The following is a 13,591-nucleotide window of genomic DNA, read 5'->3' as shown; positions in this document are numbered from 1 at the left end:
ACACACACATATACAGTTAAATATTAACAGAAATATGAGATTAAGCAGTAATGTATATCTTTGTCATAACTACAAACTCCAAAATAGTTTTTTTTTTAAATGATTCAACATACGCATAAAGATAGTACATTAATTTTTTTTTTATGCAGCTAACTTGGGGAGAGAGAGTTTCTCGTAGATGATAGCCTAACTGTTTCTCCACAAAAATGAAAGAAAAATAAACTATAACAATGAATGTTTGAATGGACACAAACCAAACCCTTTCTTGGCCATTTTTTTACCCTGAGTATGACTATATGAAAAAACATTTTCTATGTTTAACAAACAAGATAAGGTACTTAAGATAACAAAGAAATTCATACTTCAGATTCCCTTCCATGAAATGATTATATCCAATGAATGCAAAGAACATCACCATACAGTGTAATTTAAGGGCAAATGCATATTTCCTGATAAACTTTTAATACAAAGTTTCTTTAGAATATTGAAATTCTAATATCACTTTGTGTCTTTCGCCATGACAAATTCTTAAGTAAAACAAAAAATATCCATAAGAAGGTGGAAAGATAAAAGAAAGGGTTCTTATTTGTATCTGAAAATAAACGCTTTATTCATGTACCAGATAAAGTTTATAACTAAAATAATTACACTACTAGGAAATCAATTGTATGTTAGAACTGAGATAATAAATTTTGGAATAATATCTTTCAATGCTAACTCTAAATCTGCAATAAATATAAAAGAAGTTGTATTTTACTAGAATTATAAGAATTTTCATTCATTAATGGTTTCAAAATTCTCATCAAATATTAGTACCTATCAATCACTTTTTTTCAACATAACTAACATTAAGTTGCCCAAAATATCACATTATCTAAAAGCATAAAATCTCAGCTTAATATGCATATGGCATGGGTTTCCAATTCTAGTGTGGTCAGTGACTTGTAACACAAAATATATATGTCTGTAGTTATAGTCAATCTCAATAAGAAGTTTAAAGCATGAAAAATAATCAGTATTGTTCTATGATATTTAAAACAAAACCACCAGGAGAAACTTCTGAAGTCTGTCAATTAAAAGAAAGAAAAAAAAAAGATGAAAAGAAACCCTGTATGTGATGTTGTTCAATAAATGTCTAGTAATGCAGTGATAGATACTCAAATTTTCACTATACTGAAATTGATCTAGCATGAACATTCAGGGCGTCGCTGTTGTTGTTGCTGACGATTCAATCTTCGAAAAGATGCATCTCCATACTGAATACCTGAACCAATTCTCTCTGGATCAAGTTCTCCTGAAAATGGAAAATTACATCAAAATATTGGACATATTTCTAGTACCAAATGTATTGAATGTGTTATAGCTCCTCGATCAAGTTTTTCCTACAAAAGTTATAGATGTAACAACACCAGATGAAAACCTCATAATCAGTTATATGGATTGTCTTAATCATGATAAATATTTACACAACAATACACTTGCATCAAGAAACCTTATGTTACAAAAGGCATGGATTGATCATATACAAAAAAATGTTAAAATCAGCTGGTACAAAAATTATACAACTATATTTAGGAACTTTTAAGTCACAAACATCATGAATAATCTGAAGTAAGATAATGAACATAGCCCATAGCTAGCAAAATAAATACTTTTTACATTATAATGTGTATTAAGCCCTAACAATATGATTACTAAATGTTTTTTAAACAAAAATATCCAAAAAAGGAGAACTAATACACCCATTTAAGACTGCCACAAGCATGGTCTCCTAGACAACACATCTGAATCATTTATGCCAGTATGGCCTGAACCTCAGTGATTTACTTGAAGCAATATAAAAGTAATGTACAAGATATTAAGCTGTGCTTTAAGTTTGCAAAAAACATGAAGCATTTCAGGCTAGAAAGTATGATGAAACATTTCATACCACAATTTCAAACAGCCCAGTACAAATTTCTTGTTTGAAGATTTGTAATAATTTTTGTTTACCTTACAAAAGTACATAAACTTTATTATACAACCAATGATTATCGAAAGTGATTTTCTTGTAAAATGAGTAAAATATCTGACACTTGACAGTTTTCATTCTATTAAATTTCAGCTTTAGAAACTGGCTTGATCCTTAAAATTCATCTTGTGTACAGAAATCTTCTAATTTTCAACAATGTATTTCTCTTAATAGTTTCATTTTTAGTTTACTTAATGATTAATTATATTAATCTATATTACAAATTACAGCTTTTACAGTAAGTAAGATTTGTTTTTGGAACAGGTATGACATTTAGACCACTGGTACAAACATTCTCAAGTACAAAAGTTTTAACATTAAAACGTTCTTTACCATTAAAACTTGTGTATTTGAGAATGATCGCACCAGTGATCAAAATGTCGTACCTGTTCTAAAAACAAATCTTACTTACTGTAAAAGCTGTAACATGTAATATATTAATCTAATCATAATTTCTGTGAAATTTCCAAATAACTTTACTTATGGTACCAAGGTGTGTTGATGCACACAACCGACAGGTAAAATCTATAAAATCTTAGCTATGACAGTTGCTTTTAGAAAATATATGGGGAAAAAAATTATGTACTAAAAAAGGTCATACAAATAATATCAAGGACATTTAAAAATTACATTTGAAATATCAATAAAGTCAAATTTGCTAGTCAGACCTGCTTATACTGAAACCAATATCAATAGTAAGTACAGACATTTTTATCAAGACTCACCCTCGATAAATATGTATATATATATATTAAAATTTAATAGGAGATTAATAAAAAAACAGTACTCAACTGTGAATATACAATTATTACTAGGAAGCATTAAATATCATACTAAGTTTTATTTAACATGAGGGAAAAAAATTTTAATGTTTTATATCTAAGGTTTTTAAACAGCAAATGTACCCAGTCAGTTCAAATTTGAAAAAAAAGCATCAAATATAATTAGAATAAGGCAAATTTACCAAGCTAAAGTGAAAAAAATAAAACAAAAAATTGTGAAGTAAAAATTAACAAGTTAATACAACAGTTACTGGCAGAGTTTGAGTCACAGATTTTTTTAATATTAAAAAAATTATACTTATCTATGAAAAACAAAATAAAATATAGTATTTTTCTTTTTGGACTTCTTTAATGACTGTAAAGTTACAAACTGTGGAGATTTCACCCAAACTTCCAATTCAGCCTACATGCTTGCTTCGACCACTAAAGGAATAAACACATGTAAACTTGCCTGTTTCAATTTTTGCCAAGATTGATTTAGCACACTTCAGGAATGCTTCTTCTACATTTTCACCAGACAATGCACTGGTCTCCAGGAACATGAGTTCTATAAATAAGTACAAATATATGTTGATTCAATATTGGAAAAATGGCTCTACAAAAAAAATCTCTTACTCTCACAATTTTACAACAAAAAATGAAAGTGAATAAAATAACATCTACACATAAAAAATATAATCTTTAAGAAAAGTTTTTGGAAATGTTTAATCCAAATTGTGATTGTTAGCTTATCAGTGAAAGTGTTTTGAATGTATTGACTGCTAACAAGTCCATAATCTAACCCAATGTAAAATACATATAGAATGGATGCAAGTTAATAGTGGGCCCAAACAAAGTATTCTGAGTGTAGAGTGGGAGCATATTTGGGGATCACATGCTTGATGTTACATTATGGTACAGTGATATAATATAGAAACCAGAAGGACAAACATAAATGTAAAAGTGAATAACAATACACAGATATCCAATACCCTGTTCTAGTGAATATAAAAAGTAATATATTTTATCACGGTGACAAAGAGCAAATGTTGTGTATTTTTTTTATTTTTTTTTTACTTTGGGCTTCTTACATTTGGTGTCTTTGTAACCTTAAAGAGAATATTTTAAACTATAAATAAAGTTTTAAACACAAATACTTATTTTTAATGAGTTTTTATGTAAGTCTTCCAGTTAAAAATTAAAAAATTGACCTATTAACAGCTAAGATTAATTACTAAGTATTATGGAGCAAAATAATTTATATTATCACCTAAAACATGTACTCTACTAAATAACTGAAAAAAAAACAAATTGATAGTCATATTCACAGGATTCAGCAGTGCTGCATAGAATTTAACTTGTGACTAATATCACAGTTTGAGGGTAAATACACTTACTACAAGTCACAAAAACTCAAAAATTTAAATACCATTTTCCTGTGCAAACCGACTGGCTTCAAGGAAAGTAACCTCTCTATCATCTTCCAGATCTTTTTTGTTACCTACTAGAAGAATTATGATGTTAGGACTGGCTAGAGTTCTGGCATCTGTCAACCAATTGGTCAAGGCATTGTAGGTTTCTCGGCTACCAATAAAAAAAACAAAAGAAAGAGACTTCTGCAAAATATTGCATATTTAAACAAACAATTCAGATCCAATGCATTAGTAACAAATAAAATACGCAAACAAAAAATTAACTCTTTTAACCTGGGCTTGGTCATAACTCATAATTATTTTGTGTTTGCTATAGTTTTTATGCTATAGCTTTTAAATTAGTAAGTGAATGTTAATGAAATTTAGCAGATTATCAGTAAACATTACAATGCTTTCATACGCAAAATATCTAATTTTTTGATTAAGTCTTAAGGTTTGTAAAGCAATGTTTCTTTCATGCCTTTTTTTTTTCTTCACATCTTGCCTATCTATCATGCAAAGTAATATTCATTTTAAGATTAAAAATACTTTTATGTATCAGAAAATTTTTAAATTTCACATGCGAAATATTTATAATGTCTGAATAGTTATCAAACATTTCTTAAGAAAAACTTTATATTTTATCTGTTATATTCAGTAATTAATCTCTGTACAGGTTTGGTAGATTTCATACGCAAAATATCTAATTTTTTGATTAAGTCTTAAGGTTTGTAAAGCAATGTTTCTTTCATGCCTTTTTTTTTCTTCACATCTTGCCTATCTATCATGCAAAGTAATTTTAATTTTTAGATTAAAAATACTTTTATGCATCAGAAAATTTTTAAATTTCACATGCGAAATATTTATAATGTCTGGATAGTTATCAAACATTTCTTAAGAAAAACTTTATATTTTATCTGTTATATTCAGTAATTAATCTCTGTACAGGTTTGGTAGATTTGACCGATATCGCAACCACCATAAAAATTAGGAAATAAACATAAATTATGCCTCTTTCATTCTAGAGTGAACACAACTTATAACACAAAAATATAAATGTTTAGACAAAATAGCTTAAATCTCATAACATATACATTTATAAATATTTATTATTTTTATTATATTGACCTTTCACCTGTGCCTGGCTAACAATACAGAAGTTACAACGACATGGCTCACGTACACTCATGTTATCGTATCAAATAACATAAAGGTGACCTTTGGTCTGTACAAAGTAACTTGTCTTGGCCATGTTTTATTCGACTAGTATTTTGTACTGACTCAATCTGCAGTCTCTAACACCAGCTCTTAGAGGTAATTAAGGCGGGAGAGTGTGAAAGGAAGTAAAAATTATTGGAAATATGTTTTCGATTTAAGAAAATGTTAACTTCTATAACATACCTCTTCTCACACTACAACTAGAATCTCACATTGATAAGGTGAAGGAGCTGGTGAGGGCATTATCCATACAGAAAGCATCTGCATAGACCATGGGCGTGTCAACAGAAGATTGGCACCCTAGTGGAGGAAACTACACTACATTCACGGCAGGTATGCTTTTCACCTGGAATTTAATTCCTGTACTGTGGGTGGAATTTTACGTGATTTATCATCACTGTTGGTTAGACCCCAACCAGATAGCTGAGGTTCCACTGCTCAGGGTAGGAATTATAGAGCCATGGTCCCTATATCTCACATTAGTGGCTAGAGCAATTGCACTGCAAATATATATATATATACACTTATGAGTAGATTCCAACCTGTAGCCATAGAGTGATGCATTCCAAGCCACTGGAGTCATGATGAGAAGGTAAGCAACATTGAAGTGGACAAACTTTTCCTTCAACCTGATTCCAGGCTTGGAATGACAGAACCATGTATACCTTACTCAACCTGAGGAAACAGAACTCATCTGGTCTGGAACTATGAACACTCATCCTCACTCCCCAACCGTGTGGGCAAGGTAAATTCCACATGCCCCCGGAATTATTGGGAGGACATGGAACAACTGTGTTCAATCAAAGACCCAGGATGGGACCACTCTACATTCGGTATTATGAGGAGACAACGGACCTTTTTCCATGAACAATGTACTGAACCAATATTGATAAAAAAGAAGGGCCACGCTTATCCCAACCGGATAGCGAAGGATCAAATCTGAACCAGTATTACGAGTAGGCTCCCGCATGGACTGGTGCCTCTCCTACCAACATCTGTGAAAAAAAATACAGGGACCCAGGTAGGAGGACCTCCAACTTTGCCCTCTTCTCCAAGAGTGTAGGAAATTCACTCTAACACTCTGGAGGAAAAGCCTCTGTCCACCACCCCAGTGACTGGAAACTGGGCATGGCTCCACTAGTAGAATCTGGGGGGTAATACCCAGTTGGGAATCCTGAGGAACAGTGCAATAGGTGAACCAAATTCCCTAAATTTTTAAAAGCAAACTGACCACAGTTTATTCAATCCAATGATTGGCAGGGACGGGCAGGATGCCCTTATGCTTTACACATGATAGTCCAGCGTAATACAGTAATACCACCCAGTCAGCCTCTAGGTGATCTTATGAAACACCTCATTTCTACAGAGCCTATTGCAACCTAGATAAAGTATATTGAGTTAGTGGTTGCTAGTGCAGAATTGGTTTGATGAAGCACACCTGCCTGGGCAACACTCGCCACAGAGTGGGATCCAGTGAAAAAGAGGTAAGGAGCCCTGAAAATAAGAGACAAGAGGAGCAATAAAAATACTCACCTCATCTTATAATCTAGTTGATGTGGTCAAGATAGTCAGAGGGAGTAGTCGAAAACCACCAGAGGAAGAAACTGCCAGATCATGCAAATAATTTGAGATTACAGTATTGGGAGAGGTCCACATACCAGCCAGCACAATGTTGTGCAGTGTGCAATTCAACTGGGCAGCTAAAGATAGAGAGATGTGACATATCTGATGAGACATAACTCGCAGAAGTTTTCTCACCTTCAAAGAGAGCCCACAATAAGCATTATGGATCAATTTTCAAACCTACCTCATCAAAGTAATCAGGGATAAATCACGGGAAACTGAAGGATCCCAATGAATAAAAAGTCATTGTCTATCACCTATAAAGGAGTTAGTGAGAGCCACATAACACTTCAAAACACTAACTGGACATAACAAGCAATCAGAGTCCATGCGGTCATAGAGATGAGAAATAGTGGTCAGATGAATCTGTGAGAAGGATTTATCCCCTTCCCTGGCTGCCAGTGTCTTAGTTAGGAAGGACCTGTCTGGGTATAGAAAGACATAAGTAGAATGATAAAGAGTCCTGTGCACATGCAGTGCAAACAACTCCAACCAGTGATGTCCACAGGCTAGCAGCAACAAAAATATAAACTTTAAGGGAAAGGTGATACATGGTACATGAGGCTAAGGGCTCAAATAGATGTCGAGACAGAGCATGTAACACCACTCAGTTGGGTAATTGAAAACACCTTTTGGGACGAAGGAGCTGAAACGACTTGAAAAGGCCAGATAGCACTGGGGCCTCAAATGACTTCCATCTTTTCAAGTATCGAAATGCAGTTGATAAAGCCACCTTATATAAAGTGATTGTAAACAATGCTAAACCCTTGTCAAAAAATGAGCTATGATTGGCACGTCTGGACTAAGTGGATTCAATTTCCTCGTGAGACACAATTGTCAATATGTGTGCCACTTCCTTTGCCAAATGTCTATCATGGGACTATGTAGAGACTGAAAAAAATACATGGCAAACTTAGAATTCAAACCCTGATGTCGTGTGAAGGACAACGTAACTTCCACGCATGAAGTCTGAGCCTTGGAATATCTGAGTGTATGATGTCGGATTGTGGTTGCCTCAACAGAGATGGCCAATGAGGAAATAGCAGTGATTGAGTGTCCCCTTGATGGTACATGTAAACCACCACTATAGAATTTTCTGAGTGAAGCATGACAATTTTTCCTCTCAATAATTTAAGACCTTGAGACATAGCCTTTTGGACAGCAAGAAGCTCTAAAATATTGATGTGGAAGGAAGTTTCGTCATCCATCCATAGATCCTGAAATTCCTGACCACTGATATATGCACCCCCATCCCTGAAGTCAGGTATCTGTGAAGAAATGGTAGAGGTGGCAGTAGAGAAACACCTATTATAGTACTGTTCCAATCTAACCACCACTTGAAATTTAAGATGTTGATCCTAAATAAGGAGACTGGTTAATCCAGTGGATTGCTGTTCATGATCCACTGGTTGCACAGTGACCTCTGAAGGGATCTCTGTATGCTCGTCCTAAAGGAATGAGAGATTCAAGTGATGCCCACATCCCCAAAACAGAAAGTACCATCCACGCAGTGGGAGAAGGAGACGTGAGTAAGAGTCTGACTGCCTGTTCCATAGCATGGAGACGGATGGGAGTAAGCTGAGCCCAACTGAGATATGTGTAGAAGAAAAACTCAAATGGAAGATATATTGAGTTGTAATGGGAATAGATTACTTGTCTCTGATAATAAAGCTTGCTTAGGTGGCCACTGAAAGGAGTATCTGGGTGGGATGTTCCACCAACTGACAAGTCAGTGCAAGGAGTAACCAGTCATCCATATAATGTTGTGTGCACAGAGCTAGAGAATGGAGGTGATGAGAAAAAGCTTGTACTATTCTTCAAAATACATATTGTACTAATGCTATTCTGGGTATCAATGGATCAAGGAGCTGATGTTGGAGATTGGGACACTCAAATAGGGGTAGAGCCATGACTCCCTCTAGGAGTTGAGGAAAGTTGAGAGGCCAACGACAACAACAATGAATGCAAACAGGTGACATCAATCCATAATTCCAATGACTCTTGAACACACAATAAACAAGGCTCAAAGAAAAGGGGCCTCACGCGTAACTCACAGAGGGTGGGGCACCAGGTAGACGAAAACCCTCCAAAAAACCATCTTTACCCAACAATATACCAGCCAAGAAACTAAAGAATGAGCAGAAGCTGACAATCGTAACAAAGTAGATGCCAATAAAGGTCCCAACTCCTCAGCAAATTGATGTGGTGATCACTGACAAGCTTCCAACAAAATTGGATGGATGATAAATATCTCAGAACCATAGTGAGGGTCAGACAAATCCTAGAAAATTGTGATCTGTTCAAGTTGATCACAGGCTCCATTCTCGAACCCCACATTTCTAAAAGCGGGTCTAGTCTTTGAGAGAGTAAATTTGCATCCTCTTGGCAGTGGTAAGCCAAAGCATGTTGTTCTGACAAACATGGCAGACAAAGCATAGCTATCCCTTCACATAACTGAGCAGTAAACCTCTCTGCATGAACAGCAATATCAGGTGTTGGAGGAAGAACTAAGTATTCACCCACGGACCTATTCGCCAACAAGGAAGGCGTAAACTCAAAGGCAACTGGGGATAAACCCAAAACATAACACACCCAATTGACTAACTGAAAAAAAGGCTGATCCAAAATGACCTCATGAGAAGACAACCTAGTAAAGGAAGGTGCTGGAAAAAGTGAATCTAAATTCCTTCCAGAACGTTCAGGACTGTCGGCAAATGCAGCCTCAGAGCTCCCTGGAAAAACATCCTCAGACTGAATATATGCCTCCATCTCAAAATCAGATCACAGACAGCCTCAACTGAGAGTATACTCTCCCTTTGGGGACTGTTGAGTCATGCTAGATATCAGAGGTGGGATAGGGGAGGTCTGATTAGCCTCCTTGGCTGAAACAGTAACTTGAGAATTCATGCCATATATCGGCTTGATGTAATGGATAAGTATGTTTTGGAAGCTAGATTTAAATAAGCCAGTTCTATATACATGTTAATACATGCAGAGGTTTTAATCATTAAAATTACATAATCTTGGTAATTTGTTTGGAAAATATATATTTCCATGTAACACATCAAAATGGTAATTAATCTTCTTTATTAACATTTCTGTATGTTTCCATACCTGGTGATGTCATATACCAGCAAGGCACCAGCAGCACCTCTGTAATAGCTTCTAGTCACAGATCTACATGAAAGATATAGCAGTGAAATCATAATTGCTTTGTACAAGTTTTGTAGGAACAGCTTTCACAACTACAAGCACAAGGTTTTATCACGCTCTAGACAAGAAAACATAAGCTCCTCAAAAGTACTTTTCTTCTATCAAACATGAATATTTCACAAATAACTGTATATCACATAGTAGTTAAAGTGAAGGGTTTCCATGTGATATACATTTATTTGTGAAATATTCCTGTTTGATAGAGTAAAGAAGTACTTTTGAGGAGCTTACGTGTGATATTTGCTTTCTTGGAATGGTTGAGAAATTAGTTGTTAAACTGAAGGGTTTCTAATTGCTCAACCATTCCAAGAAAGTATATATCACACTTGAATAATATAACTTTCTCAATTTTTCAAGTACGAGTATCTCAAACTGCTGCATCAAACCTCAATTTTTCAGCATGCCTTTCATACATTTCAAAATAAGAAAAAAATTCTAACTTTATAACAACATAAATACTAGTTATGCACATTGAAATATTATTCATATAATTCTTTTACAAATGTATAACTTAGAAAATCACTATATACATGCATGAATAAGTTTAATTTATGTAATAATTTATTGTTCAAATAAATGTTTCTCTTATATCATTAAGGGGAAAAAAAGGTTTTAAATCCATTCCAATACATGGATTTAAAATAATTGAAATGTTTTTATTGTGTTGATGTTTCTTCAAATTTTATATAAATAATATGCAATTCCCTTTTATAATTCCTTTGACAATAGAGACAAGTATCGAGTTTGTTTTTCTTGAATGTTAATACCAAATGACTAAACTAAATGACTAAACTAGCATTGTTGTGTACTGTAATTTCAAAATTTTGGACATGTGGTTATATTTTAAAAAATCAAGTACAGACAAGTATCAAGTTTGTTTTTCTTGAATGTTAATACCAAATGACTAAACTAGTTTTAGTCATCTTTATACCACACATCTACAAGCATAGTTGTGTACTGTAATTTCAAAATTTTGGACATGTGGTTATATTTAAAAAAATCAAGTACAATTTATAGAACATATATTCATTTTATATATATTATACAATTACCAATCCTTAAGTGAAAATATATATAAATTATTTCAAAATTACTTCAAACATTCTCACACTATTTCTTAGAATATAATTATTAAATTTCAAAAATGGTTAATAAAGAGAGTACATCAATATATAAAATGTGTACAGACTAAATATTGTTCTTATTTGAAAACTGATTACTTTTTAAATACCATACATGTATCAATATTGTAACTCTTTCTATATGTAGAGGTGTGAAGAATCTAATATATGGTGTATGAAGTTGCTTGCAAGATTATATTAGCAGACAAACTTAACCTTAGAATGTCAGCATGGGGTTACTATAACCCCATACAAGTTAAACCTGTATACTAAACTAACCACACTGGCATTCTAGGGTTAAGAAAATATAGTAAGAATTTACCAGTTCTTCTCTTGCCTAAGGAAGTGTTTGAATTAAAAATATATAAGTACAAGTATAAATATTAAGTTCCTAATATGACCTGCCCACAATTAGAATGCAAAACCTGTAACTTAATTTCATATTAAGTAATATTAGTAGTAGAGCTTAATCTGTGTGCAACTAGTACTGTAGGTTGGCTAGTTTGTTGTATTTCACATAAAGCTACTAAAGGGCTACATGTTCTAGCCATTTCTAATTTTGAAGTGATAGACTAAAGGGAAAACAACTAATAACCACCACGCACCACAAACTTTTAGGCTACTCTTTGTCAATGAATAGTAGGATTGATCAGCACATTATGATGTCCCCACAGTTGAAAGGGAGGACATGTTCAGTGTGGGTTTTATTGAAGGAGTACACACAAGAAATATACTGGAAAACATGAAATTCTGGAGGATAAGTTTAACTGTGATTAAACTTGTGCAAAATGTATTAATTCCCTTCCGGGACATGAAAGAAAACACAAAGGTTAAATATAATAAATCAAGTAAATCTAATAAATGTTTTCCATAAAGTCAAAAGGAAATATAACCTGACCTGAAACGCTCCTGGCCAGCAGTATCCCATATCTGTAGCTTTACTGATCGACCTCCAACATTCACCACCTTAGACCCAAACTCAACACCAATTGTGTGACTTGATTCAGCTTTAACTGATAAACAAACACGTGTTTAGTCCTTTCTTTAGAGAAATCATAAATAATGCACATACACTAGCATCTGATAAAAAATGTCCATCAAATCATTCTAAAGCAATTTCAATAATAAAAGACTTCTAAGAATTTCATTTGGACTGAATTATCCAATGAAATATCAATCAACTTCAATAAAATCAGAATGATTTCATGGTTAAAAATATAAAAATTCATGCAGTTATTTTTTAAATGTTTCTTTACTTAGTCTTAAAACTTTTAACTGCTAGTTTCAGGCACAAGCTTGTACTGTATACATGTTGTAGTTAAAATAAAACATTTATATTGCATTACTATAATTACAAATAGTCACTGTCCAAAAATAAATGAAATTGACAAGATGTTACTCGAAAAGAAGTTTGATATTTCTTTACGTTAATAAATATGTTACAAAAGTTAACATAAACTAAAGCAAATAAAAAAAAGCACTATGATATACAATGTTATTAATCAGTCTTTCACTACGAGTATGATCACCATACTATGTTGTGTTATTATAAGACAATTAGTGGGTTGATTTACCACCACTCAACCAAATATTATAAAAGTCAAACTAGACTTATATATATATTAAAATCTGTTAGGATAACATGAAACAGTAATGTTATCATAATAATAATTAATATGAAATATTTCTAAGTAAAAAGATACTTTGGCACCTCTGTCTGACAAAGCCAGTGATCTACCACCAAGCTACTCATCCCAGGTTCAAGCCCTAGTCCCAGAGTCTCATTTCACTTATCAGCTTTTTACTAAAAATGTTTAACATTAATTATTATGATAACATAATGTCACTATTTCAAGGTATCCTAGTGTAATTAAAAAATATATTTATATATATGCATGGAATTGCTTATATTATTAATCAGTAGTTTCTTTCAGAATCATATACACTGAGTGGTCACAAGTAAATAGACACCTAATTTAACTGATTTATGCTAACTAATTTGTGTTCACAGAGCACTATATAAATGAAAATGGTCCGCACACTAATTATCTTGTGCTACAACATGCCTAGAACTCAAGGTTCTCTCAAATTGTCAGATTTTGTTAGAGGAAAGATAGTTTGTCAAGCAGATGGTGCAATAAGTCAGCGGCAAATTTTGCAGAATTTGGGAATCCCGCTTTCGACAGTCAACAGAATCATCGTGCAGTTCAGGAAACACGGCAAGGAAACAAC

At 33.3% G+C, this 13,591-nt stretch overlaps 1 protein-coding gene across 2 annotated transcripts in view; it reads right to left on the bottom strand.

Annotated features, from left to right (window-relative positions):
* Nucleotides 1-6: 6 nt before the first annotated feature.
* LOC106462498 (ras-related protein Rab-4B) overlaps nt 7-13,591 on the bottom strand; it is a 20,443-nt gene continuing 6,858 nt past the window's right edge. For both annotated transcript variants that reach the window (XM_013922430.2, XM_022389776.1), the window contains exons 3-7: nt 12,258-12,372; nt 10,140-10,202; nt 4,202-4,356; nt 3,245-3,340; nt 7-1,294 (exon numbers count right to left, since the gene is read on the bottom strand). In XM_013922430.2, the coding sequence (XP_013777884.1) occupies nt 1,185-1,294; nt 3,245-3,340; nt 4,202-4,356; nt 10,140-10,202; nt 12,258-12,372 (539 nt within the window). In that variant the 3' untranslated portion in view covers nt 7-1,184. The remainder of the gene's footprint in view (nt 1,295-3,244; nt 3,341-4,201; nt 4,357-10,139; nt 10,203-12,257; nt 12,373-13,591) is intronic.

The sequence above is a fragment of the Limulus polyphemus genome, unplaced genomic scaffold, assembly GCF_000517525.1.
Source record: "Limulus polyphemus unplaced genomic scaffold, Limulus_polyphemus-2.1.2 Scaffold1183, whole genome shotgun sequence".
NCBI classification, from domain to species: Eukaryota; Metazoa; Arthropoda; class Merostomata; order Xiphosura; family Limulidae; genus Limulus; species Limulus polyphemus.
This window is presented reverse-complemented; position numbering and strand designations above follow the sequence as displayed.